Source organism: Camarhynchus parvulus, chromosome 25 (assembly GCF_901933205.1).
Source record: "Camarhynchus parvulus chromosome 25, STF_HiC, whole genome shotgun sequence".
Classification (NCBI taxonomy): Eukaryota; Metazoa; Chordata; class Aves; order Passeriformes; family Thraupidae; genus Camarhynchus; species Camarhynchus parvulus.
The window spans coordinates 1,395,018-1,421,621 of NC_044595.1; the positions used below are offsets into that span (position 1 = coordinate 1,395,018).

The 26,604-nt window shown below is 61.2% G+C and overlaps 2 protein-coding genes across 3 annotated transcripts; both read right to left on the minus strand.

The window, feature by feature from the left end:
• Positions 1–468: 468 nt before the first annotated feature.
• Positions 469–5,601, minus strand: ANKRD35 (ankyrin repeat domain 35). 2 transcript variants are annotated; one of them, XM_030965184.1, is made up of 12 exons: positions 5,557–5,601; positions 4,661–4,794; positions 4,488–4,576; positions 4,189–4,253; positions 3,539–3,596; positions 3,378–3,448; positions 3,195–3,301; positions 2,784–2,944; positions 1,458–2,665; positions 807–896; positions 655–720; positions 469–562 (listed from the first exon to the last, which is right to left on the minus strand). In XM_030965184.1, the coding sequence occupies exons 1-12, from the start codon at positions 5,593–5,595 to the stop codon at positions 485–487; spliced, it is 2,166 nt and encodes a 721-aa protein (XP_030821044.1). In that variant the 5' UTR covers positions 5,596–5,601; the 3' UTR covers positions 469–484. The 2 variants fall into 2 exon arrangements, with proteins under 2 accessions (XP_030821044.1, XP_030821045.1); XM_030965185.1 differs by having other exon boundaries at positions 4,661–4,791; positions 5,557–5,598.
• A 501-nt stretch (positions 5,602–6,102) lies between these two features.
• Positions 6,103–24,254, minus strand: ARHGEF2 (Rho/Rac guanine nucleotide exchange factor 2). Its single transcript, XM_030965183.1, is given in 23 exon segments — positions 6,103–6,430; positions 6,519–6,705; positions 7,459–7,851; positions 8,474–8,524; positions 8,647–8,688; positions 8,798–8,862; positions 8,972–9,014; positions 9,016–9,101; positions 9,663–9,851; positions 10,700–10,767; positions 10,957–11,126; positions 11,212–11,288; positions 12,077–12,334; positions 13,055–13,172; positions 13,984–14,109; positions 14,234–14,484; positions 15,385–15,531; positions 15,612–15,721; positions 16,422–16,551; positions 17,291–17,354; positions 17,477–17,544; positions 19,684–19,834; positions 24,100–24,254. Coding segments are annotated over 23 exon segments (2,919 nt in total). The 5' UTR covers positions 24,148–24,254; the 3' UTR covers positions 6,103–6,353.
• Between the last annotated feature and the right edge of the window lie 2,350 nt (positions 24,255–26,604).

Consider the following 26,604-nt stretch of genomic DNA (forward strand, 5'->3'; position numbering starts at 1 on the left):
GATGGGATGGGGACATGGGATGGGACACAGGATGGGATGGGACACGGAATGGGACACAGGACATGGGATGGGACATGGGATGGGACACAGGATGGGGACATGGGATGGGACACAGGACATGGGATGGGACATGGGATGGGACACAGGACATGGGATGGGACACGGAATGGGACTCAGGACATGGGATGGGACATGGGATGGGACACAGGATGGGGACACGGGATGGGGACACGGGATGGGACATGGAAAGGGACACAGGACATGGGATGGGGACATGGGATGGCACACGGAATGGGACACGGAATGGGACAGGGGATGGGACACGGAATGGCACACGGGATGGGGACATGGGACACGGGATGGGGACATGGGATGGGACACAGGACACGGGATGGGACATGGAAAGGGACACAGGATGGGGACACGGGACACGGAAAGGGACACAGAATGGGACACGGCCACGTGTGTGTCACAATTTCCCGGTTTAATGCCACGGCCCCGCTCCCGCCTCGGCCCGCAGGATCCGCAGCAGCGCGGCGTGGACGCCCTCGTCCATGAATCCCTGCGGAGGAGGGAGGGTGGGTTTTGCTGGGATCCCACCCAAAACTGTGCCCCCACCCCCCAGAGACCCCGGACAGGGCCGGGGGGTCCCACCTGGGCAGCCTGGAGGAGGTGGCTCCGGTACACGGCCACAGTGTCCCGGTGCTGCTTCTGCTGGACCTGGGGGGCACAGGGCGGCACTGGGTGACTCAGAGTGACAAGAGGTGACAAAGGGTGACACGGTGTGACACCGGGCCTGGCCTCACCTCCAGCTGGAGCTGCAGCCGGGCGCTCCTGCCCCGCAGCCCCAACACCTCGGCCGAGAGTTTCTCCGTCTCCACCAGCAGCTGCTTCAGCTGGGGGGGCAAAGTCAGGGGCAGAATTGGGGGGGCTGGGGGGGGTTGGTTGCTCTCTGCATCCCCCAAGAGCCCCCTTGATCCCTGTCATCCCCTAAAGTCCTGCTCAGTTCCCCCCGAGGTCCCTGAGGTGTCCCCAAAATGGGGCTGGGAGGGGGAACAGGATGGAGATAGGGATGGGGTGGAAATGGGATGGGATGGGATGGGATCAATGGGATGGGATGGGATCAATGGGATGGGATGGGATGGGATGGGATCAATGGGATCAATGGGATGGGATGGGATGGGATCAATGGGATGGGATCAATGGGATCAATGGGATGGGAATGGGGATAGGGATGGGGTGGGAATGGGGATGCAGATGGTGATGGGAACAACGATGAGAAGGGGACGATGATGGAAAGAGGACCGGGAAGGGGATAGAGGGACATGGGGATGGATAAGGGAGGAAGAAGAAGATGGGAAGGGGTCGGCGATGGGGAGAAGGATGGCAGGAGGATGATGACGGGAGTGGGACTGGTGCTGGGAAGGTCCCGTCCCCGTCCCCAGCCCGTCGCTCACCTTCCCGTCCTTGTCCCGGCAGGCGCGCTCCAGCCGCCCCGCGCGCTCCCGCAGCGCCGCCACGCTCTGCTCCAACCCCTCCGCGCGCTCCCGCAGCTCCCGCAGCTCCCGTTCCCTCCCGGCCGCCCGTTCCTCGGCCGCCGCCGCCGCCTCCCGCCACCGCTCCGCCTCCGAGCCCGGCGGGACACCGGCGGTGCCGCTCTCCGTGCCCCGCGCCTCTCCCGCTTCTCCCGCTCTCCCGCCCTCCCCGTCGCTCCCGGGGGTTTCTCCGGCCTCTCCCTCCTCCATCTCCGTGATGAGCTGCAGGGCCTCGTGCTGGGAGCGCACCAGCGCGTCCAGCCGCCGGTGCAGGTCCCGCAGGATCCCGGCCCCGCTGTCGCCGCCCGCCTCCCGCACCCGCGCTCCCAGCCCGTCCCGCAGCGCCCGCAGCTCCCGGCGCAGCCTCCACGCCTCGTCCCGCTTGCCGGGATCCCGCAGCTCCCGCAGCTCCTGCTGCAGCCGTTCCCGCTCCCGGCCCAGCCGCGCCAGCTCCACCAGGAGCTTCCCGTTGCCCTCCCGCAGCTCCAGCAGCTCCTTCTCCATCCTCCCGCCCTCCTTCGGGATCTCCTCCCGCCGCTTCCCGCCCGCAGCCGGCTCCGCGCCGTTCACCGAGCACCGGCGGAGTTTTTCCAGGAGGATTTGGGATCCTTGGAGAATCCTGGCGTGGATCTGGTCCTGCTGCTCCAGCTGCTCCCAGGCGGGCTCGGCCCGGAGGGATCGCTCGGATTCCCGACGCAGCTCCCGGCTCCGGGAGAAGGCTCCGGCCTTCGCTTCCCGCATTTTGGAGCACTCCTCCCCCAGCCAGGCCAGGAACGGGAGCAGCGCCGGAGCCTCGCTGCTGCCGTGTCCTCCTCCTTCCCACTCTTCATCCCTCGTCCTCTTCCTCAGCTCCGCCACGCGCCGGGCCAGGAGCTCCAGGCAGGCGCCGTCATCCTCCTCATCCTCATCCTCCTCCTCATCCTCACCCGCGCCCCGTCCCGGCAGGAGCCGCACGAGCTCCCGCAGCCGCCGCCGGATGCCCTCGGCAGCTTCCTCCAGCCTCCGGCATTCCAGAGTCTTCCTCTCCAGCTCCTCCCGCAGCCACCGGGCAGCGCGTCCGTCCCGCTGCTCCTCTTCCTCCTCTTCCTCCTCCTCGCCCTGGATTCCCACCCGCCCAGCACCATTCTCTGCTGGAGGGAAAAACACAATCCCGTTTTCCCAATTTTTCCCTATTTTTTTCCAAATTCCCCCCGTTGTTTTCCCATTTCCCCACATTTTTTTTCCCTTTTTGTGGGAGGGAGGTCTCACCTCTCCTTGGGACCTTCCGGAGAGCCCAGCTCGGGGCTTCCCCGGTGACATTCCCGGTGACATTCCCGGTGACATTCCCGGTGTCCTTGTCCTTCTTGTGGCCCTGCAGCAGCTCAGCCGCTTCCAGGCTGCCGTGAGCCAGGGCCAGCTCCAGCGCCGTCCTGAGCCGGGGATGTGACACGGAGGGACACGGGGATGTGACACCGAGGGACACGGGGACAGTGAGCCATGGCAGGGGGTGGCACACGGGCACGGTGACAAGATGGCACCGTGACACGGTGGCACAGGTGACTCCCATCCCCTCCCCGCATTGGTGACACCACAGAGCGATGTCCCCAGGGCATCCCAGTGTCCCCAGTGTCCCCAGTGTTCCCAGTGTCCCCAGTGTTCCCAGTGTCCCCTGTCACCCACCTGCCATCCCTGTCGGCCAGCCCGGGCTCGGCCCCACGCCGCAGGAGCTGGGCACAAACAGCCACGTGGTTCCCCTGTGCTGCCAGCATCAGGGGGGTCTGGCCGTGCTGAGGGGACACGTGGGGTGACCACCAACCCTCACTGTCCCCTGCCACCCCCTGCTGTCCCCCTGTCCCCACTCACGGCGTCGGGGACATCCAGCGGCGCCTCGTGGTCGCAGAGCAGGAGGACGCTGGAGGCGCAGCCCGAGGAGGCTGCAGGGGGGACGGGGTCACTGCAGGGGCTCTGGGGGACCCCTCTGGTGTCCCCCAAATCCCGGGGTGTCCCCGTGTCCCCCCCCTCACCAGCCCAGTGCAGCGGTGTCCGGTTCTGCCCGTCCACGTGGCGCTCGTTGGCTCCGTGCTGGGGGGACAGCGGGAAGGGGGTGGGATTGGGATTGGGAATGGGATTGGGATTGGGATTGGGGATTGGGATTGGGAATGGGAATGGGAATGGGATTGGGATTGGGAATGGGAATGGCACTGGGCCCCCCATCCCAGCCCTGTTCCCGTCCTCATCCCCGTCCTTGTTCCCTGTCCTTGTCCCCATCCCCACCTCCATGCTCGTCCTCCTCTGCATGCCCAGTCCGTGTCCTTATCCCTGTCTCTCTCCTGATCTCCATCCCTATTTTCACCCCCAGCTCCATCCCAATCCAGTTCCTGTTCCCATCCCACTCCTACCCTATTCCCATCCAATTCCAATTCCAATTGCAATTCCAATTCCCTTTCCCATTCCAATTCCTGCTCCCATCCCACTCCCTCCCATTCCAGTTTCCATTCCCATTCCCATCCCATCCCATCCCATCCCATCCCATCCCATCCCATCCCATCCCATCCCATCCCATCCCATCCCATCCCATTCCATCCATCCCATCCCATCCCATCCCATCCCATCCCATCCCATCCCATCCCATCCCATCCCATCCCATCCCATCCCATCCCATCCCTCCCCGTACCTGCAGCAGCACCTTCACGCACTGGGGCTGGCAGGCGATGGTGGCCAAGTGCAGGGCGGTGCTGCCTGTGGGGACAGGACGGGCTGGGGACACTCCTGGGGGACACCCCCTCCTTGGGGACACCCCCAGGGGACACGCCCCTCCATCAGGGGACACCCCCTCCTCAGGGACACTCCCCAGGGTGCTCCCGGGGGTCCCTCCCTTGGGGGACAGCTCTGGGCTCTTCCAGAAGTGACACAGGCACCTGCCTGGATGTCCCCAAGGTGTCCCCAAGGTGTCCCCAAGGTGTCCCCACCCACCATCATCGTTGCTCTCATTGACGGGAGCCCCGTGCTCCAGCAGCAGCGTCAGGCACTCGGTGAGACCCCCGGCCGCGGCCAGGTGGAGCCTGGGGGGGGTGAGAGGTGACCGTGACCGGTGTGTCCCCCCCTCCCGGAGCCACCCCCGTGTCCCCCCCCCGGCGGTGACATACGCGGATTGTCCCCTGGCGTTGAGCTTGGCGGGGCGGGCGGCCTTGCGGGCGGCCAGGGCGGCCACCCGGGCCACGTCCCCTCGTGTCACCGCCTCCAGGAGCTTCTGGTCCTGCCGCGTCCAGCTCTCCATCTGCTGGGGGGGGTCCCCAAATCCAGGACAGGACCCCAAAGCCAGGACAGGACCCCAAAGCCCATCCCCAGACAGGACCCCCCCCAGTGCGGGTCCCCCCCACGCATGTCCTGCCTCAGTTTCCCCACCCCGCGGGGCTCCGTGAGGGATCCGGGATCCCCGCGGAACCGGGAGGGGGCGGAGAGGCCGGAGCGTGTCCCGGCCTGTGCCCGCCAGGCTGGTTTGGCGAGTGCCACCGAGCTGGGCTGGGCTCCAGCGTGGCACCGGGAGGGGTGACACCGGCACCGGCACCGGGAGCGGGGTCTGAGAACGGGAGCCGGGACTGGGATGGGCTGCGGGAGCTGCAGCAGGGCCAGGGCTGGGGGCAAGGCAATGGGGCAGGATTGGGGTCAGGATTGGGGCTGCGATTGGGGTTGAACTGGGATTGGAAGCTGGGAATAGGGCTCGGATTGCAGGAGGGCATCGGGACCTGCATCAGAACTGGGATTGGGATCGGGATGGATTTGGGGCTGGGACAGAGATTGCAGCCAGGATTGGGACCAGAATCGGGGCTGGGAATGGAATTGCAGCTGGGATCGTCAGAGCTGGGTTGGGGTCGGGACTGAGGCAGCGTCGGGGCTGGGATCAGGGCTGGCACCGGCATTGGGATGGCAGCTGGCACGGGCTGGGATCGGCATTGGGATCGGCATTGGGATCGGGGTCGCAGCCGGGATCGGGATTGGGGTCGCAGCCGGCACGGGCCCCCTGCTCCCTGCCGGGACTCACCGTCACTTGCGAGCTGGAGCAGGAGAACATCCTCTTCATGGCCGGGACCCCCGCCCCGGGATCCCCGGACCCCCACGCCTCCGTTCCCGGCCCCCCGACCCCCGCTCCTCCTGCGGGACCCCCAGGAGCCGCCGCTCCGGGGCCGCGTCCTCCGCCCGCCCCGCCCCGCGCCCGGTCCCGCACCCGGCCCGGCGGCTTCGGCACCGCCCCGGGAGCGGCCCCGCCCTGCGGGCGCGCCCCAAACCCGGCCCAGACCCCCGGCTGAGACCCCCCTCACTGCTCTGATGAGACACCCCCGCCCCGGCTGCTCCGTGCCGCCCCCAGTCCCCTCCCCTCCTCATTTTGGCTCCAAACTCTTCATTTTCACCGTTTTCCAAATTTTTTTTTTTTAATATTTTTTTTCATTTCTTTTATCCTTTGTTTTTACAGTTAATCCGCGGGGACCCCGTCCCTCCCCGCCCCACCCTTGGGCAGCCCCCCGATACCGGGGGTGGGTCACTGTCACCGCTGACCCAGGAACGGGAGGTTCCCCCCCACTCCCCCCGCACCCCAAAACATCCAAATAAATAAATAAATCCCAGCGGGAAGAGGAGGGACACGCTGTCACCCCTGTCCCCCCCGGGTTGGAGTAGGGGAGGGGGCGACAGGACCCCCCCAACCCCCCAATTCCCATAAGGCTCCCGTGGGAATAGCAGCGTCCCCGTCCCGCTTTTCCCAACGCTCCCCACAGCTGGATCCAACCCCCGGCGTGTCCTGGGGGGGTGAATTGTGGGGTGCTGGGGGGGCTGCGGGGGTCCCTAACTGTCCCCGTCGCCCTCCTTCAGCTCCTGGCTGTTCTCCACCTCCTCGGGAATATCCTGCATCCTCAGGAAATCTACGGGAAAAATTCCAGGTTAACAAAATAAAATCGGGATACCAAGGTGGGATCTACCCCTACCCCCCTCAAAAAAACAGGGACCCACCTCGGGGGCTGGCGGGGGGGGAGTGGCGACCCCCCAAGCCCCCCTCGTCCTCCAGGAGTACATCCAGGGTGTCCTCACCCTCCCGCAGCCGTTCGGGGTCGGTGCCTCGGAATTCCAGCTCGTCCCGGGAGCCGGGGAAGGCGGGGGCGTGGAACGGGATAACGGCGGGGGGGCTGGCGTGGCTCAGCTGCGGGGGGGGGACACAGAGAGGAGGGGGATTCACCCAGAGCCCCCCCCTCAGAAGCGTGGGGGCTGCACCCGGACAGAACTGACAGCGAAACCCCCGGGCTGTGCCCATCCCCGGTGCTCCCGGTTCCTCCTGTGCCCTCGGTGACCCCGGTGCCTCCAGCGCCCTCGGTGACCCCGCTCCCTCCGGTTCCTCCAATGCCCCCAGTGCCCCCAGTGCCCCCAGTGCCTCCGGTGCCCTCGGTCCCTCTGGTGTCCTCGGTCCCTCTGGTGTCCTCGGTCCCTCCGGTCCCCTCGGTCCCTCCAGTGTCCTCAGTGCCTCCAATGCCCCCCGGTCGCTCCGGTGCCCCCGGTGCCCTCAGTGCCCCTGGTCCCTCCAGTGTCCTCGGTCCCTCGCGGTGGCTTCAGTCCCTCTGGTCCCTCCGGTGCCCTCAGTGCCTCTGGTGCCCTCGGTCCCCCGGTACCGTCAGTCCCTCTGCTCCCTCCGCTCCCTCCAGCGCCCTCAGTGCTCTCGGTGCCCCCGGTTCCTCCGGTGCCCTCGGTGCTCCCGGTTCCTCCGGTCCCTCCTGTGCCTCCAGTGCCCTCGGTCCCCCCAGTGCCCTCGGTGCTCCCGGACCCTCCGGTCCCTCCACTCCCCCTGGTCCCTCCAGTGCCCTCAGTGCCCCTGATCCCTCCGGTGCCCTCGGTCCCCCGGTTCCTCTGGTGCCCCCGGTTCCTCCGGTGCCCTCAGTGCCCTCGGTGCCCTCGCGCTCACCTGCGGGGGGGTGAAGCTCAGGTACAGCGCATCCCCAGCCGGGAGGCTCCTCCGCCGAGGCTCCGCCGCCCTCCGGCCCCGCGGCCCCGCCGGCGCCCCCTTCGCCTCCTGCAGCTCCCGTTCCAACCGGGAGCGCTCCCTCTCGCTGTCCCGCAGGCGCGACTCCAGCGCCGCCGCCTCCTGCGCCCGTTCCTGGCACAGCTGGCGGCAGCGGCTCAGCTCCTCCTGCACCAGCCCGTGCTGCCGCTGCAGCAGCGCCAGCTCCGCCCCGGCAGCCGGTTCCGCCGCTCCGGTTACCGGCACGGCCGGCTGGGAGCCCCGGCGGGGCCGCGGCCGCTGCAGCCCCTCCGGCAGCTGCAGCTCCAGCAGCACCTCCTGGTGGGTCAGGTGCACCTGAGGGGAGAGAGGGCTCAGGGGAAAGGAGAAAAGAATAGGGGAAAGGGGGAAAAAGGGAAAAAAAGGGGAAAAAAAGAGGGGGGGGGGGGGAAAAGAAAGGGGAAGAAAGGGGGAAAAAAAGGGGGAAAAAAGGGAAAAAAAGGGAAAAAAGGAGGGGGAACGGGGGAAAAGGGGGGAAAAGAAGGGGGGAAAGGGGAAAAAAAAGGGGGAAAAAAGGGAAAAAAAAGGGGGGAAGGGGAAAAGAAGAGGGGGAAAGGGGAAAATAAGGGGAAAAAGGGGGGGAAGGGGGGGGAGGGGGAAAAGAAGGGGGGAAAAGGGGGAATAGGGCAAGAGGGCAAGAGGGAGCAGAGGGCAATGAGGAGAAAGAGAGGAATGGGAAGGGAACAAAGCGGGAAAGGGGGAAAAGGAGGGAATGGGGAAAAGGAGGAAGAAAGGGGAAAAAGGGGGGAAAAATGGGGGAAGAGGGCAAGAGGGAACAGGGAGCAATGAGAATAAGGAGAGGAATGACAAGGGGACAAAGAGGGGCAAGGGGGGAGAAAGAGGACAGGGAATGGATGTGGGAACAGAGTCGATTAGGGCAAGGGTCCCCCCTTGTCCCTCCGGTGTCCCCCTGTCCCACCTGGAGCCGCAGCAGGAGCCCGTACAGGTTCACCAGGCGCTGGTTGATCTCCTGTAGGGGACAGGATTGGGGAGAGGGGAGGTGAACCCCAAATTCCACATTGGGGTGGGGGGGACCCCATTGAGGCACCACGGGGTGGGCACCACCCCATCACCCCAAAACCCTTTCCTCACCTCCTGGGATCCCCTCGGCGGGACCTGGTTCCCATTGCCGTCCTGCGGAAGAGAGTGGCGTGACATTGAGGGTCCCAGTGTGGGCTGGGGGTCCCCAGCTGTCCCCCTTGTGCCCCCCAAGTGTCCCCCCTGTGCCCCCTCCCCAACTCACCCGCTGCCCAGCGTCCGGATCCGCCCGGAATTCCAAGGAGCCGTTGATGCTGCCGGAGTCACCGTCTGCAGGGGAAGGTTGGGTGAGCCCCAAGGGGGTCTCTGGGGTCTCCCCAACCCAGCAACCCCTCCCTGCGTCCCCACCCAGCAACCCCTCCCTGCGTCCCCCCCTTACTGCTGGCACTGGGGCTGGGGCAGCTCTCGGCCTCGGGGGTTGTTCTGGTTCTGGTTCTGGTTCTGGTTCTGGTTCTGGTTCTGGTCCCGATCCCGGCTGCATCCCGTAAAAATCTCCTTCAGGCACTCCACTGTGGGGGGAAGGGTGGGCCCCTGCCTCAGTTTCCCCATCCTGGTGCATCCAGAACTTTCCATCCCATCCCGGCGCATCCAGAACTTTCCATCCCATCCCGTACTTCTCCTTCCCACCCCATCCCGGAGCTGCTTTTTGTTGACGGAGTGACAAAATTCTTTTTTGTTCTCTTCGACAGGAAAGAAGCTCAGAAGTTTCTCTCTTTGGTTAGATGAAAAAAGCAACCTCATAAGCCTAAAGAATTTCACCTTAAACTTGAAAGCAGCTAATTAGACAAAACCCAAAAAGTCCCACCTAGAAAAAGGAGTAAATAACGAAACTAACTACTTTTATAAAATGTTTTACCAAAACCAAAAATGTCTAAGACCCAACTCAATTTTCTCTGCTTATTATTTCCCCTTTTATTTATTATTTTATGTTTTTACTTCCAACTCTACAAACGAAAACCACACCACTTATTTTTATGCCTCCAAAAGTAACTAAGCTATATTAAATATGTTTTAAACCTCCAAAAATTTATGGAAATAACTCAAAAAAGGATTCCAGAGCGCTGTTGTACCTTCCCGGATGGCGTCGTGCAGCAGAACGTCCCCTCGGGGGCCCCGGGTGGGGTCCCCAGGGAAGGGGGTGCCCCGGGGGGCTGTGGGGGTCTCGGAGCAGCCGCTGCCCAGCGCCAGCATGTCGGCAAAAATGCCGACCTTGTCCTCCAGCAGCGCCGCGATCTGCCGGTCCTGCTGCTCCATCCGCTCTGCCCGGGAGAGGAGGGATCGGGGTCAGCGGGGATTGGGGCGGGGCGGGAGGCGCGGGATGGGATCAGCGGGATCAGTGGGATGGGATGGGATTGATGGGATGGGATCAGTGGGATCAATAGGATCAATAGGATCAAGGAGATGGGATGGGATCAGTGGGATGGGATCGATGGGATGGGATGGGATTGATGGGATGGGATCAGTGGGATCAATGGGATGGGATGGGATGGGATTGATGGGATGGGATCGATGGGATCAGTGGGATCAATGGGATGGGATGGGATGGGATGGGATGGGATGGGATGGGATGGGATGGGATCAATGGGATCAATGGGATCAATGGGATTGGATGGGATGGGATGGGATGGGTCGATGGGATAATGGGATTGGGATGGTGGGATTGATAGGATGGGATCAGTGGGATCAATGGGATGGGATGGGATGGGATGGGATGGGATGGGATCGATGGGATCGATGGGATCAATGGGATTGGATGGGATGGGGTGGGTTGGGATGGGATCGATGGGATAGGATGGGATTGATGGGATGGGATGGGATCAATATGATCAATGGGATCGGTAGGATCAAGAAGATGGGATGGGATGGGATCGATGGGATGGAATGGGATGGGATGGGATGGGAAGGGATCAATGGGATCAATGGGATGAGATCGATGGGATCAATGGGATGGAATTCATGGGATGGGATGGGATCAGTGGGATGGGATGGGATAGGATAGGAAGGGATCAGTGGGATGGGATCAATGGCATGGGATCAATGGGATCAATGGGATGGGATCAGTGAGATGGGGTGGGATGGGATGGGATGAACAGGGATGAGCCCCCACCTTTCAGCTTCCTCAAGGATGCTTCAGTCTCCGTCTCAATCAGGGGAAAATCCTGGCGGCTTGGACAGCTGGGAGAGCCAGGATGGGGAGGGGGATCAGAACCAGAGACCCCACCACCCCCTCACCCCACACCCAGCCCCTTTTCCACTCCACATCCACGCACCCACCACCACCCACCCTGCAACCATGGCCCCCCCAGCCATGCCCAGCCATCCCGGGGGGGCTCCCAGGTGTCCCCAGTTCCCGGGGACACTCACAGGCTGACGGCCTGCTGGATGACCTTCATCCAGTGGTTGCGGTCGTCCCGTGAGGCCGCGTGCACCTCGTACATCTCGGGCGGGGCCGCGCTGATCAGGAACATCCCCTTCTCCTGGTTGGCAATGTCCCTCACGATCAGGTTTTGCAGGGAGATGACAGCAGGCTTGTCCTGAGGGATTGGGGAGCGCTGGGAATTGGGGAATGGTGCTCTGGAAGCCCCAGGTGAGGGTCAGGGTGAGGAGGGGGAGGCTCACCAGCATGGGGAAGGTGTATTTCTGGTCCTTCTCTTGCAGGAACACCAGCACGTCCGTCATCAGCAGCACCAGGACATCTGGGATGGGTCATGGACACATTTTATGAAAAATCTTTTTGCTAGGACTTTTTTTCTCCTGAGAAGCTGAGAGGCCTCAGGAATGAGATGTAAACAACAATTATCTGCTGCTGTGGAATGCAACAGGCGGATCTGTGATTGGTCTCATGTGGTTGTTTCTAATTAATGGCCAGTCACAGTCCGGCTGTCTCGGACTCTCTGAGAGCCACAAGATTTTATTATCATTCTATTCCTTTCCTTTTCAAGCATTCTGATCAATGGAATCGATGGGATGGGATAGGATGGGATCAGTGGGATGGTATCAATGGGATGGGATGGAATGGGATGGGATCCATGGGATCAGATCTATGGGATGGGATCAATGGGATGGGATGGAATGGGATGGGATCAATGGGATGGAACGGGATGGGATCAATGGGATGGGATCCATTCCTTTCCTTCTCAAGCCTTCTGATGATTTCTATTCTTTTCGTATAGTTTTAATAGAATATATATATAATAAAATAACAAATCAGCCTTTTGAAACATGGAGCCAAGATTCTCGTCCCTTCCTTTGCCCTGGGACCCCTGCGAACACCACCACCATTGGTGACCCCGAGTGAGGAACATCCCCACGTTTGGTGACCCCGAGTGAGGAAAAACTCCACAGGGATGGGTTGGGTTTTGTCAGCCCCCCCAAATCCCAGGGCTGACCCCAAACTCAGCCATGGAGAGAGCAGCTCTGCCACCATCCTGCTCCACGCGCATCCCCACTCCCTGCACATCCCTCCATCCCGTTTTTCCCCCACCTTTGAAGCGCCCGGCCGCCGTTTTCCAGAGCATCCCCCCGCTGTGCACCAGCTTCCTGCGGAGCAGCTCGTCCCTCCCGAAGGCTCCGGGCCGGCTGTCCCAGCACAGCGGCACCTTGGCACGGGGATCCACGCGCCGGAAAACGTCCCAGAGGCGCCCGCGGAGCTCCCAGGCGTGAACCTCCTCATCCACGGCCGACAGCAGCTCCTTCACCAAGCGCAGCGCCCGCGACAGGTCCGCGCAGTCGCCCTCGTTGTCTGCGACAAGGGGAGGGGAGATGGGGTCGGGGTCTTTAGCTGCTCAGAGTCACCCCGAGAAAAGTCTCAAAGTCTCTTTTCCCAGCCCGGCGCTTGAAGAAGGAGTCAGGGCTCTTCATTTCTCGCTCTCAAGGTTGTTTATTTTATCTTAGCTATAAAAAATTTACTCCTGTCCTGCCGAGGGCTGTCCAGCTGGACAGTTCCAGGCACTCTGCCTGCCCCCAGGGCTGTGTTATGTCTTTATACTAAAAACTACATATACAATGTTTACAATTACTTCCCAATACCTATCACCTGTGTTAGACAGTGAGCTTCTACTCTAAACCAATCTGTAAGTGCCACAATCACAGCAGGAGATGGAGGCCAAGAAGAAGAAAGAGAAAGGCTGGACACACCCAGATCCCTCCATCTTGCCCCCTAAACCCCCCATACCAAAAACCCCAAAATCTACTTTTCCACCCCATGATAGCTTCACTAATATTCTACTCAAACTGTTGTGCCTTGCTGATCTTCATACAAGGTTGGTAATTTGCTCCACGGGTCATAATCAAACCCACGGGGGCATCGTGGGCTCTGTGCCACGGTCCCTGAGCCCCCTGGCAGGGTCTGGGCTGCTCAGGACAGCCAGAGGGGTGCCCTGGGTGCTGACATCGTGGAATTCCGGCCCCACCCCAAAACGCTCCGGGTGGGTTCCAGCCCCTCCCAGCCCCTCCCAGGTACCTTTGGAATTCTTGAGGATGCGCTCGATGAGCACCGGGTACTTGGTGATGCGCTGCGTCACCAGCAGGATGCACTCGGGGACGCCGTGGCGGCGGAGGAGGGGGGAGCGTGTCACCCGCTGAAGGGAGGGGGACACATTGTCAGCATTGTCAGCAGGGCCCCCCCGAAAGCAGAGACCCCCATCAGCAGGGACCCCCCCCCTCTCTGCAAAGCAGAGACCCCCGGAGCTCAGTGAGGGAGGGACGCAAGTTGGGGAAACTGAGGCAAGGAGGCGGGAGAAGGGTTTTCCACTGGAATGTGCTGGGGGGTGGAGACCCCCATCCTGGGGGTCCTCCAGAAGATGGAGACCCCAAATCCCAGCCCAGGGGTCCTCCAGAGGATGGAGACCCCAACTCCCATCCTAGGGGGATGCAGACCCTGATCCCCATCCTGGGGGTCCTCCAGAGGATGGAGACCCCAATACCCATCCTGGGGGGATGCAGACCCCAATCCCCATCCCAGGGATCCTCCACAGCTTGGAGACCCCAAACCCTATCCCAGGAGTCCCTCAGAGGATGGAGACCCCAAACCCTATGCCAGGGGTCCCCCAGAGGATGGAGACCCCAAATCCCAGCCCAGGGGTCCTCCAGAGGATGGAGACCCCAACCCCTATCCTACGGGGATGCAGACCCTGATCTCCATCCCAGGGGTCCCCCCAGAAGATGGAGACCCTGATCCCTATCCCAGGAGTCTCTCAGAGGATGGAGACCCCAAACCCTATGCCGGGGATCCCCCAGAGGATGAAGACCGCAAACTCCATCCCAGGGTCCCCCAGAGGATGGACACCCCAGCTCCCATCCTAGGGGGATGCAGACCCTGATCCCCAGTCCAGGGGTCCCTCAGAGGATGCAGACCCCGCTCCCCAGCCCGGGGGTCCCCAGGGAGCCCACCCTGATGAACTGCTGGAAGCGTTTGTCCCGGGCCAGCAGGTCCTTGTACTCCTTGAGCGCCTTGGTGTGCTTGCTGCAGAACTCGGCGTAGGCTTTGCGCAGCTGCTCCGCGCTCGGGCCCGAGAACTTGGCGGTGGGAACAACGAGGGGACATCAGTGAGCACGTCCCCTCCACCATCCCCACCGCCATGTCCCCCAAAACCCTCATTTCCCCGCATCCCGCCCCCCCAAATCCTGATTTTCTGCCCACCTGGGTGACGAGGATGTCGCCGAGGCGGTCGATGACGAAGTTCTTGTTGCTGTCCTGGGCCAGCGATTCCCGGCGCCGCTCCAGGAGCTGGGCCAGGAAGCGCTCGTGGATGTGGCTGAGCTCGTCCAGGCAGGGGAAGATGCGCTGGACGGTGCCGGGGTCCAGCTGCAGCTCCTCCAGCATGGCCCTGCGGAACAGGGCGCCCATGATCTTCAGCGTCCGCACGTGGTGCAGCTCCGTCTGCATCAGCTCTGCGGGGGCACGGCGGGGTCACCAGGGGACAGGGACACGCCACGGGGACAGGGACACGCCATGGGGACAGGGACACGCCACGGGGACAGGGACACACCATGGGGACAGAACCCTCGGGACAGGGACACGCCACGGGGACAGGGAAACGCCATGGGGACAGGGACACGCCATGGGGACAGGGACACACCACGGGGACAGAACCCTCGGGACAGGGACATGCCACGGGGACAGGGACACGCCATGGGGACAGGGACACGCCACGGGGACAGAACCCTCGGGATAGGGACACACCATGGGGACAGGGACACACCATGGGGACAGAACCCTCGGGACAGGGACACGCCACGGGGACAGGGACGCCCCCCGGGCACAGAACCCTCGGGACAGGGACATGCCACAGGGACAGGGACACGCCATGGGGACAGGGACACACCCCTGGGGATAGGGACAGACTCCCAGGGACAAAACCCCTAAGGACAGGGACACGGCCCCATGGACAGAACCCTCAGGGACAGGGACAGCACATCCAGGGACAGAACCCTTGGGGACAGGGACACAACACCAGGGACAGCACTCTAGGGGACAGGGACACAACACCAGGGACAGCACTCTTGGGGACAGGGACACAGCATGGGGACAGGGACAGGAACAACACCCCCAGGGACAGGAACAACACCCCAACAGCAGCCCAGAGGGAGCAGGACCCCAGGGACAGCCACCCAGCCTGGCCCTGTGTCCCCATTCCCACCTCCCTGTCCCTTCGTCCCCATTCCCGCTTCTCCAACCTCTTCCTGCGTCCCCTGTCCCCGCGTCCCTCATCTCTGCATCCCCACCCCTGTATATCACATTCCCCATGCCTTTATCCCTGTCCCCGTGTCCCTGTCCCTCTGTCCCCTCACCGTAGATGACGTCCTGCCGCTTCATGACGTCCATGCGGTGCTGCTGCAGGAAGCTGTTGTCCACCGCCAGGCTCCAGGAATCCGCCTCAAACTCCTTCCCATCCGCCTCCAGGTCGCTCAGCAGCTGGCTCAGGATGACGTCAGGGCCTGCAGGTGACATCAGCGGGGACATGGAGCCCCCGTGTCCCTCCCCTGTGCCCTCACGGTGTCACCGGGGGTGTCCCCACCTTCGTCGATCAACGACTCCACCGAGAGCGTCCGGTTGCGCATGTTGAGGGAATCCGTGGACTGGGACAGGATCCGCCGGATGCCCAGGGGAGAGTCATCGTTGAAATTCCTGGAGAGGGGGTGGGACGTGATGGGGATGTGATGGGGAAAAGCCATCCCAAAAAAGCCACCATGGCACAGCAATCCTGGCAAAGCCATCCCAGAAAAACCATCCCAAAAAAGCCACCATGGCTCGGTCATCCAAAAAAAGTCACCCCAAAAAAGCCACCATGGCACGGTCATCCTGGCAAAGCCACCCCAAAATCTGTCCCAAAAAAACCACCATGGTACAGCAATCCCGGCAAAGCCACCCCAAAAAATTCATCCCCAAAAAGCCACCATGGCACAGTCATCCTGGTGAGGCCACCTCAAAACCCCCCCAAACCCCCCCCCCCCCCCCCCCCCCCACACCCCCAAACTCCCAAAAAGCCACCATCACAAGCCACCCCAAAAAAGCCACCATGGCACGGTCATCCTGGCAAAGCCATCCCAAAATCTGTCCCAAAAATCCCACCATGGCACAGAAATCCTGGCAAAAAAAAAGCCACCCCAAAAAAGCCACCATGGCACAGTCGTCCTGGCAAGGCCACCCCAAAAACGTCATCCCAAAAAAGCCGCCCTGACCAAGGCACTGCGGCAAATCCAATCTGGCAAAGCCACCCCGGCAATTCCGCCCCCCCCCAAAAAAAGCCATTGTTGAACGTTCTGGAGAGGGGGTGGGTCATGTTGGGGACACGATGGGGACACCCCCGGCTCCCCCCTGTCCTTACCCCGAGATGTTGGTGGTGGAGACGCTCTTGGAGAGCGACAAGGAGGGGCGGCCGCGGCGCGGCCCCAGCAGCGTCTGCCGGAAGCTCTCCGAGGGGTAAATGGCAGAGTTGGGGCGCTCCCGGATGGCATCTGGGGAGGGGGACAGTGCTGGGACCCCCCTGTCACCCCCCAGGCTGGGCAGGGATGCAGGGGAGGGGAGGGAAAGGAAAGATGGGGAAAAGAAGGGGAAAAGAAGGGGAAAAGGGAAAGGGAAAGGGAAAGGAAAAGGGAAAGGGAAAGGAAAAGGAAAAGGAAAAGGAAAAGGAAAAGGAAAAAGGAAAAGGAAAAGGAAAAGGAAAAGGAAAAGGAAAAGGAAAAGGAAAAGGAAAAGGAAAAGGAAAAGGAAAAGGAGGGGGAAAGGAGGGGAAAAGGGAAAGGGAGGAAAGGGGAAAAAGGAAAAGAGGAAAAGAGGAAAAGGAAATGGGAAAGGAAAAGTAAGGTAAGGAGGGGAAAAAAAGGAAAGGGAAGGAAAGGGGAAAAAAGGAAAAAGAAAGGAAAAAAAAGAGGAAAAGGAAATGGGAAAGGAAAAGTAAGGTAAGGAGGAAAAGGGGAAAGGAAAGGAAAGGAAAGGAAAAGGGGAAAGGAAAGGAAAGGAAAAGGAAAGGAAAAGGAAAAGGGGAAAGGAAAGGAAAGGAAAGGAAAGGAAAGGAAAAGGAAAGGAAAGGAAAGGAAAGGAAAGGAAAGGAAAAGGAAAGGAAAGGAAAGGAAAGGAAAGGAAAGGAAAGGAAAGGAAAGGAAAGGAAAGGAAAGGAAAGGAAAGGAAAGGAAAGGAAAGGAAAGGAAAGGAAAGGAAAGGAAAGGAAAGGAAAGGAAAGCTCCCCCCACTCACTCTTGTTGCGCAGGGACACCGACTGCAGGGCTGAGCTGTTCTTCAGCAGCGCCGCCTTCTGCTGCTGCGGGGGAGCAGAAGCGTCACCGTCCTCGTCACTGTCACTGTCCTCGCGTGTCCCCAGTGCCACATCCCCCGTCCCCTCCTCCCCACGGCTCCCTCAGCCCCCGCTGGCACCGCGCTCACCTTCTGCTTCACCTTGGTGCAGTTGGGCAGCGTGTCCTTGCAGCGGTTGTGGATGGTGACGTTGCAGGCTGGGGGACACCGAGAGGTGACAAAAAGGCCACGGGGACCCTCCTGCCACCCCTCCTCCCCGGCTCCTGGCAGAGCGACGGCAGCAGATGTGGTGGGAATGAGGGTGGGTGAGGAGCAGCCGGAGCTGCAGCTGCCACGGAGCAGCTGCCCCGAGGCCGAGGGCACCACGCCAGAGCGGGGCCACCAGCGCCGGGGAGCTGGGATGTGCCAGGGTGGAGAGATGGAGGAACCGTCTCCTGCTCCAGGCAGCAAACCCGGCAGGAACTGGGCTCTGGGAACGGGCACTGCGGTGCCCATGCGGGAAAACCACCCCGAAAAAGTCATCTTGGAAAAGGCACCATGGCAGAGTCACCCTGGTGAGGCCACCCCAAAAATACATCCCAAAAAGCCACCATGGCACAATCATCCTGCTAAAGCCACCCTAAAAATGCCATCCCAAAAAAGCCACCGTGGCAGAGTCACCCTGGTGAGGCCACCCCAAAAAGACATCCTGGCAAGGCCACCCCAAAAATACACCCCAAAAATACATCCCAAAAAAGCCACCATGGCACTGTCATCCTGGTAAAGCCACCCCAAAAAAGCCACCCCAAAAAAACCATCCCAAAAAAAAAACCATCCTGGCAAGGCCACCCCAAAAAAAGCCACCATGGCAGAGTCACCCTGGTGAGGCCACCCTAAAAATACATCCCAAAAAGCCATCCCGCCACCGGCAGGGTCCCCAAGCCACCCTAAAAATACATCCCAAAAAAGCCATCCTGACAAAGCCACCCCAAAAATACATCCCAAAAAAGCCACCCCAAAAAAGCCACCATGGCTCAGTCGTCCTGGCAAGACCACCCCAAAAACAAATCATCCCACCCCAAAAAAAGTCATCCCAAAAAGCCCCAGGCCCAAAAACCAACACTGCGGCAAATCCAATCTGGCAAAGCCACCCCAGCAATTCCGCCCCAGCAAAGCCACCCCAAAAAAAGTCATCCCAAAAAAAGCCTCCTCAGGAAACCCAAAAAAACATCTCAACCCAAAAAAACCAACCCACTGCGGCAAAGCCACCCCAGAAAAATCCACCCTGGCAACTCCACCCCAGAAATCCCCTGGCACCCCCAGAAACGCCTGGCAAAGCCACCCCAGAAAATCCAGCCTGGCAATTCCACCCCAGAAAATCCAGCCTGGCAATTCCATCCCAGAAAATCCATCCTGGCAATTCCATCCCAGAAAATCCATCCTGGCAATTCCACCCCAGAAAATCCATCCTGGCAATTCCATCCCAGAAAATCCATCCTGGCAAATCCAGCCCAGAAAATCCATCCTGGCAAAGCCACCCCAGAAAATCCAGCCTGGCAATTCCATCCCAGAAAATCCATCCTGGCAAAGCCACCCCAGAAAATCCATCCTGGCAATTCCACCCCAGAAAATCCATCCTGGCAATTCCACCCCAGAAAATCCATCCTGGCAATTCTACCCCAGAAAATCCAGCCTGGCAATTCCATCCCAGAAAATCCATCCTGGCAATTCTACCCCAGAAAATCCATCCTGGCAATTCCACCCCAGAAAATCCATCCTGGCAATTCCACCCCAGAAAATCCAGCCTGGCAATTCCACTGCAGCAAAGCCACTGTGCCAATGCTAACCCTGGCAAAGCCACCCCAGTTATGCCACCGTGGAAATTCTGCCCTGAAAAGCCAACCTGGCAAAGCCACCCCAGTGATGCCACCCCATCAAATCCACCCTGGCAAAGCCACCCCAGCAATGCCACCCTGGCAAAGCCACTGCAGCCATGGCACCCTGGCAAAGCCACCCCGTCAAATCCACCCCGGCAATGCCACCCCACCAAATCCACCCTGGCAATGCCACCCACGCCACCAATGCCACCCCAGCAATGCCACCCCAGCAATGCCACCCTGGCAATGCCACCCCATCAAATCCACCCCACCAATGCCACCCCACCAAATCCAACCTGGCAGTGCCACTGCAGCAAAGCCACCCCATCAAATCCACCCTGGCAATGCCACCCCAGCCATGCCACGGTGCCAACCCTGCCCTGCCACATCCCCCCCGGCAAATCCCCCCTGGCAACCCCTGCAGGGCACACCCAGCTGGCATTCCCCTCCCTCTGCCCTGCCATGCCCCCGGGCACTCACTGGGGCACACGAGCGCTTCCTTGGCCGTGATGCTCTTGTTGCAGGCGAAGCACATGGTCATGCCCGACACGGAGATGGTGGTGAACAGGTGCCCGTTGGTGTAACGCGCGTCCTTCTCCTTGCCCTCCTTCATCCTCTCCTTGTCCTTGCCCTGCCCGGACATTGGCACCGGACGCCTGACGGGGCTGCGGCACCGGGGCCGCCCCGCCGCTCCTCTCGGTACGCGGCTCATGGCCGCGGCGAGCCGCCGGTCCCCCGTGCTTGCCGGGCCTTCGCTGGGGAGCCCGGAGGATGGGGAGAGCCCACCCCGCTCCCTGCGCTCGCCGCCGCTTCCCTGCATCTCCCGTTGCCACGGGAACCGGAGGCGATGCCGGTGAGATCCCCCCCCCCCCGCCCCCCGGTGCCAGCCCCAATGGGGACGGGCTGCGGGGGCGACGCTGCCCCTCTTGTGCCCCCCCCAGCAGCTATTTTTAGCCCATCACCCCCTTTTTTTCCCCCCTAAAAAAGTGAGGAGGTGGCTGAACCCCCCCCCAAGACGGGGATGGTTTTGGGGACAGGGGGGGGTCGGTTTTGGGGTTTTTTCCCGTATGGAAAAGGGGAGCGAGTGGGTGTCACACCCCCCAATCCACCCCCCGAGTGTCGCCGTGCTGGCCTCGGACCCCCCCCCCCCCGTGGCCCCCCCCACGGGCACAGAGAGGCCTTTGTGTCCCCCCCCTCCCCGGGCACCCCCGCGGTCCCAACCGTGCCTGGCACCGGGCGGTGCCAACCAGCAGCCCCCCAAAAAGCGCCTCGGGACCCCCCAGTCCTGCTCTCCAATCCCCGAGGGGGGGTCCCGCTGTCCGTCCCTGCTGCCCATCCCCCCCCTCTGAGGGCGGGGGAGGGGCTGAGGGACCCCCGGGGGGAGCCTGGGGGGGAGAACGGGGGGGACCCCAAGGGCACCTCTGAGACCCCAAGGGCACCTTTGGAACCCCTTGGTCACCTTTGGGATCTCAGGGATCAGGACAGCAACCCCATTGGCACCTTTAGGACCCCATTGGCACCTTTGGGACCCCTTGGGCAGGAGAGGGACCCCATTGGCACCTCTGAGACCCCGGGGATCAGGAGAGGGACCCCATGGACAGGAATGGGACCCCATGGGCACCTTTAGGACCCCTCGGATTGGGACAGGGACTCCATGGGCACCTCTGGGACCCCGTGGCCAGGAGTGGGACCCCTCAGAGCGGGACAGGAACCCCATTGGCACCTTTGGGACCCCACAGGCACCCTTGGGACCCCATGGGCACCTCTGGGACCCCATGGGCACCTTTGGACCCCTCGGATTGGGACAGGGACCCCATGAGCCCCTTTGGGACCCCGGGAATCAGGACAGGAACCCCACTGGCATCTTTGGGACCCCACAGGCACCTTTGGGACCCCAAGGGCACCTTTGTGACCCCTCGGTTGGGACAGGGATGGGACCTCTGGGACCCAGCAGTGACGCGGGCACGCTCTGGGACCCCTCGGGCGCCTCTGGGACCCCTGGGCTCAGGAGATGCACCCCACCGCTGGGCACCCCATTGTCACCCGGTGTCCCCAGACCCCGGCGGGGGTCGCGGGGGGGTCTCACCCGCTGTGGCCTCAGGGGTCCCTCCGCCTCTCCCCGGGCCGGGAAGGGGGCGCAGGAGCAGCAGCACATCCCGGACCCCCCGAGCCGCTCCCCCCGAGCCCGGCCGCGACATCCGCCCCATGCGCGATTGTTCCCGCCCGCTTGTTTGTTTTCCTTTGATTTTTCCCTTTGCTCCGCCGGTTTTGTTTGCTTTGCTTTTCTTTTCCTCCGTTTTGTTGGTTTTTTTTTGTTCTTTTCTTTTCTTTTTTTCCTCCCTTTATTTGCTTGCCTTTCTTTTCCTTTCATTTTTTTTGCTTTTTGCTTTGCTCCCCTTTATTCTTTTCCCCCTTTTTTTTCCCCCTCTCCTTTCCTTCACTTTCCTCTTTTATCTTCCTGCTTTTCTTTCCTTTTTTTATCATTCTTTTATCCCACCTCCCCCCTTTTTTCCCCTTTTTATCTCTATATCCCCCTTTTAATCGCCTTTTTCTTTTTAACTGATTTCCCCACCTTTACCGCTTTCCCCGCTGTTAATTTCCCCCTTTTTTTAACCTTATTTTCCCTTTTTTTCAAACCTTATTTTCCCTTTTTTTCTCCGCGATTTCCCCCACACTTTTTTAGCTCGATCATTTTTTTTTTTGACCGTTTTTCTTCCTTTTTTTTCCCCGCACCAATTTCCGTGTTTTTCTCCCCATTTTGGGCCCCCCCCCGGCTCGAGGAGGAAACCGAACCGCGCCAGACAAAGGCGGGAGCCGCCGCCGCCGCTTCCTGCCCGCCCCGGGACCCCCCCGAACCCCCCGAACCAAACCCTCAGCAGACTGGGGGGGTCACACCCGCACAACCCCAAAAAAACCCCCAAAAATCACCCTGGGATAATTTAATCCCGCATCCCTTCTGTTGCAAATTTGGGGGGGTCTCGGAGCAACCCTAAAAACCACGGGGATGGGGGAGGAAGAGAAGTGACCACGACCCCCAAAACCCCCCAAAAAGCCCCCCCCGAACCCCAAAAGCTGCACAAACCGGGTTTTGGGGGACACGCGGCTGCTCCGTGCGGGGAATTTTGGGGTCCCCGCTCTTCCGGAGAGCTGAGGGCGGAGGAAGTTTCAGCGCTTTAAATAGAGCCGGGGCTTTTTCTGGGTTCCCGTTCCGGCCCCAAAAACTCCGCGCGGAGCTCGGGGTGGTCTCAGACCCCTCACCCTAAAACCGGCCTGGATTTTATGGGGAAGGTGAAATGGAGGAGCCCCCACCCCAAAACTCAGCGAGATTTGATAGAGCTGAACCCCAAAACGGCGTCACGGAGCTGCGGGGAGCGAGCCTCGCATTTTGGGGGGAATTTCCTCCTTTTTAGGGACGGTGCTCCCCCCATTTTATAGGGACAACTTCCCCCCGTTTTGGGGACAGCGGCGGCGAACAAAGCCCCGGCCGAGGCAACAAAGACCCCGCTGGGCCGGGATGGGAAACACGGGGGGGGACTCGCAGCAAATCCTCCCCCCCCCCCAAAAAAACACCCCCAGACCCCCGGAACCCCCAAATTTTCCCCCTCGGGGATTTGAACCCCCCAGGATTTAGGGGGGAGCTGGGGTAGCGGGGACCCTCCCTGGGATGTTTGGGGGGCTCAGGGTCGCTGACAGGAGCCCCCCCCCCAAATGGGATCCCCCGGAAAGCCGCGGGGGGTCCCCAAATTTCCCCTCCCAGATGAGACCGGGGGGTCCCACTGATTTTTTGGGGTCGTTCTTTCCTCGGGGGTTGAGGGGTCACCCCTGACCCCCCCCCCCGCCCCGGGCTTGGGTGTGGCCAAAACGTCTGGGACGAAACTTTTTTTAAACAACAAAAAAACCCCAAAAAACCAAAAAAAATCATTCCCCCCCCCCTCACCCCACACGGGGGAGGCGCAGGGACCAACAACCACTTCCCCCTTCCACAAAACCACCCAAAAACCGCCCCAGAGCCCCCCCCAAAAACCCTTTCCGGGGGTGGGGGCACCCCCAAACCTCCCCCCCGCTGCTCGAACGACTCAGAGCATCCAAAAAAAGTCCCCAAAAAATCTCGGGTTTGGGGTAAACTGAGGCGCGGGGGGGGCACAAAGCATCGCCCCCAACCCCCCAAAAATGCTTTTCCCGAGCACACAAAGCCCCGCGGGCCCCCCCCGAGGTTTCGCCACGCCGGCATTGCCACATGCCCGGTCACGGGGGTCGGAGCCGCGGCCACGCTCCCGTGCCTCAGTTTCCCCATCCTTGAACTCCCCCCTCCTTCTCCTGCCGGGCTTTGTTTCTAATTTATCTCAAATTGGGGTGCGGAAGGGGAAGGGGGGGTCCCTAAAATTTCTTTCCCCCCCCCCCCGCCGCCTGGCGAGAAGGGAAGGCGACTTCCTCATCCTCATCCTCGCGTCACCCGGAGCGGAAAGGAGGATGAGGAAGAGTCGGGGCCAAGTTTGGGGCGGCGGAGAAGTTGGGGAGGGGTCGGCAGGGGGACACACACACACACATGGGGGTCCCCGGAGCTGCGCTGTAGGGGGGTCCTTGTTGCAGTCAGCACCCCCCGATGCACAATGGGGAGCAGCTGGAGGGACCCTCGACCCCTCCCCGCCCTCCGCCCCCCATTTCCATCGGGACCCCCACACCCCGAGCATCACCCCAAAATCCCCCCAAAAAACCCCAAAAATCCCCGCGGCCGCCTGGAGCAGGGCAGAGCCCCCCAAGTTTGGGTGAGGGATGGGGCGACCCCTCCCTGCCCCCCAAACAGGAGCAGGGAGGGAAGAGCCCCCCGCACCCCAAGAGGGGCTGGAAAAGAGGGGGGGACCCCGCTCGGGGGGGGCTGCGCTGGCCGGGACCCACCTTGGCGCGATTGCTCCTGACTCGCGACAGCGACTCGATACGGGACATAATCCAGGGAGCGCTCCCGGCTCCCTCCCGGTGCTTTCCCGGTGCCTCCCGGGCTCCTTCCCGGTCCCCTCCCGGTCCCTGCCCGGTCCCCGCCGGTCCCGCCCTCCCGGGGGCGGGTGGCGCCGCCCCCCGGCCTCGTGCTGCCCGCGGGGCCTTTGTTCGCGCGGGGTCCCCGGGATCCGGCCGGGATTCCCGGCATCGGCGCCCCGGAGCCTCCCCCGCCCCCCGGTATCCGCATCCCCCGGGACCGGCACCGCGCCCTCCTCCGGGATCGGCTCCCGAGGGAGCGGAGCCGGGACCCAGCGCAGCTCCGGGCACGGCAGAGCAGCGTCTGGAGGGAGCTGAACCCAACAGCCCGAGGGATCTGAATCCCAACATCCCCAGATACCTGAATTCAAAATCCCGAGGGATCCGAATCCAACATCCCGAGGAATCCGAATCCAAAATCCCGAGGGATTTGTAATCCAACATTTCAAGGGATCTGAATCCCAACATCCCCAGAGATCTGAATTCCTGCATCCCAAGGGATTTGTAGTCCAGCATCCCGAGGGATCCGAATCCCAACATCCCCAGAGATCTGAATTCAAAATCTCGAGGGATTTGTAACCAAACATCCCGAGGGATCTGAATTCCCAGCATCCCGAGGGATTTGTAATCAAACATCCCGAGGGATCTGAATCCAAAATCCCAAAGGATCTGAATCCCTGCATCCCGAGGGATCTGTGTCCCAGCATCCCAAGGGATCTCTAATCCTGCATCCCAAGGGGTCTGAATCCAAAATCCTGAGGGATCTGAATCTAAAATCCTGAGGGATCTGTGCCCAACATCCCGAGGGATCTGAATTCAACATCCCGAGGGATCCGAATCCAAAATCCCGGGGGATTTGTAATCAAACATCCCAAGGGATCTGTATTCCTGCATCCTCCGGGATCTGAATCCAGCATCCCGAGGGATCTGCGCTCCTGCATCCCTCGGATCAATGCCCGGAATCACCTCGGACCATCCCCAGCATCCCGCGGGGTCGCCCCTCGGAGCCCCCCCTGCTCCGGCCCCAGCAGCCCGGATGCGGCCCCAAGTCCAGCCCTTCCTCTCCGTGCCTCAGTTTCCCCCCTCGCACACTCTCTGGAAAGCCCCGACCTTTGGGAACGCCCCCAGCGCGGCCCCAGGACAGGAATCCCAAAAGGAAGCAGCAAATCCCGTGGAATTCCGCCCATCCCAAAGCCCCTGCGCGCCCCAAAGCTCCGGTTTTGGGGTGACACAAATCCCAACCCTGCTCTCCTCCATGTTTTTGGCCTCTTATCTCCCAACTGCAGCAATTCCAGGCTGGGCCCTTCCCGGGAGAGCCCCTCCACGGGTGCTGCCGCTTCCCTGGGGATGGAAAGTTGGGATAAAAGTGCTATTTTTGGGGAAAATGTCGCTTTTTCCCCGTAAAACAGCGGCTTGGAAGAGGCCCTGGCAGCGGGAACCGGGCTGGCGTCACCCGGTTGAACATTAACTCGGCCGAGATAAGCCAGGATTTATGGGATCGATCTGAGATAACGCTCCTGATCCCAGCTGTGGCTTTTTTGGGGGATCCCAAAGTCCCCAAGTGTCACCTGGGGAGCCCCAGGACAAAGCCACCCCCGGCGGTTCCGGCATGCAGAGGAGTTAAATTTCATTTTATCCCTCATTTCCCAGCCTGGTGGCACCGAGGGGACACCGAGGGGACGGCGACGGCAGCGCCACCGGCAGGGCTGCGATTAATGAATAACCAAGAAAATCCAGCGGTGCCAACGAGAGGTGTCACCGCTCCCGGCTGCCTCAGTTTCCCCGGGGAAAAACAGCGGCTGTGGAACGGGAACGGCGCCAAAAATCCCGGGGAGAGGGGGCGGGATGAACCGTCGGGAGGGTGGGATGGGCATTCCTGGGGAAAAATCCCTGGGATTCAGGAAAACAGCCCTGGGATCCAGGAAAATATCCCTGAGATTCAGGAAAATATCCTTGGGATCCATGAAAACTTCCCTGGAATCAAGGAAAATATTCCTGGGATCCAGGGAAACATCCCTGAGATCCAGGAAAATATGCCTGGGATACAGGAAAATATGCCTGGGATACAGGAAAATATCCCTGAGATCAAGGAAAACATCTCTGGGATTCAGGAAAATATCCCTGGGATTCAGGAAAACTTCCCTGGAATCAAGGAAAATATTCCTGGGATGCAGGGAAACATTCATAGGATTCAGGAAAACATCCCCGAGATTCAAAACATCCCTGAGATCCAGGAAAATATCCCTGGGATTCAGGAAAATATTCCTGGGATCCAGGGAAACTTCTCTGGGATTCAGGAAAACATCTCTGGGACTCAGGAAAATATTCTTTGGGTCCAGGAAAATATCCCACGTGCCAAGGCCGGGATGGGGACAGATCCATGGAAGTTCCCGGGCCTCATTCCTGACTCATTCCCGGGCCTGCCAAGGC

Coding starts and splice junctions, on each gene's coding strand:
- ANKRD35 (XM_030965184.1), bottom strand. CDS start 5,595: ATGAAGAGGATGTTCTCCTGCTCCAGCTCGCAAGTGACG. Junction 4,254..4,487: donor CAATGAGAGCAACGATGATG/GTGGGTGGGGAC, acceptor CTGTCCCCACAG/GCAGCACCGCCCTGCACTTG. Junction 3,449..3,538: donor GACACCGCTGCACTGGGCTG/GTGAGGGGGGGG, acceptor TCCCCCCTGCAG/CCTCCTCGGGCTGCGCCTCC.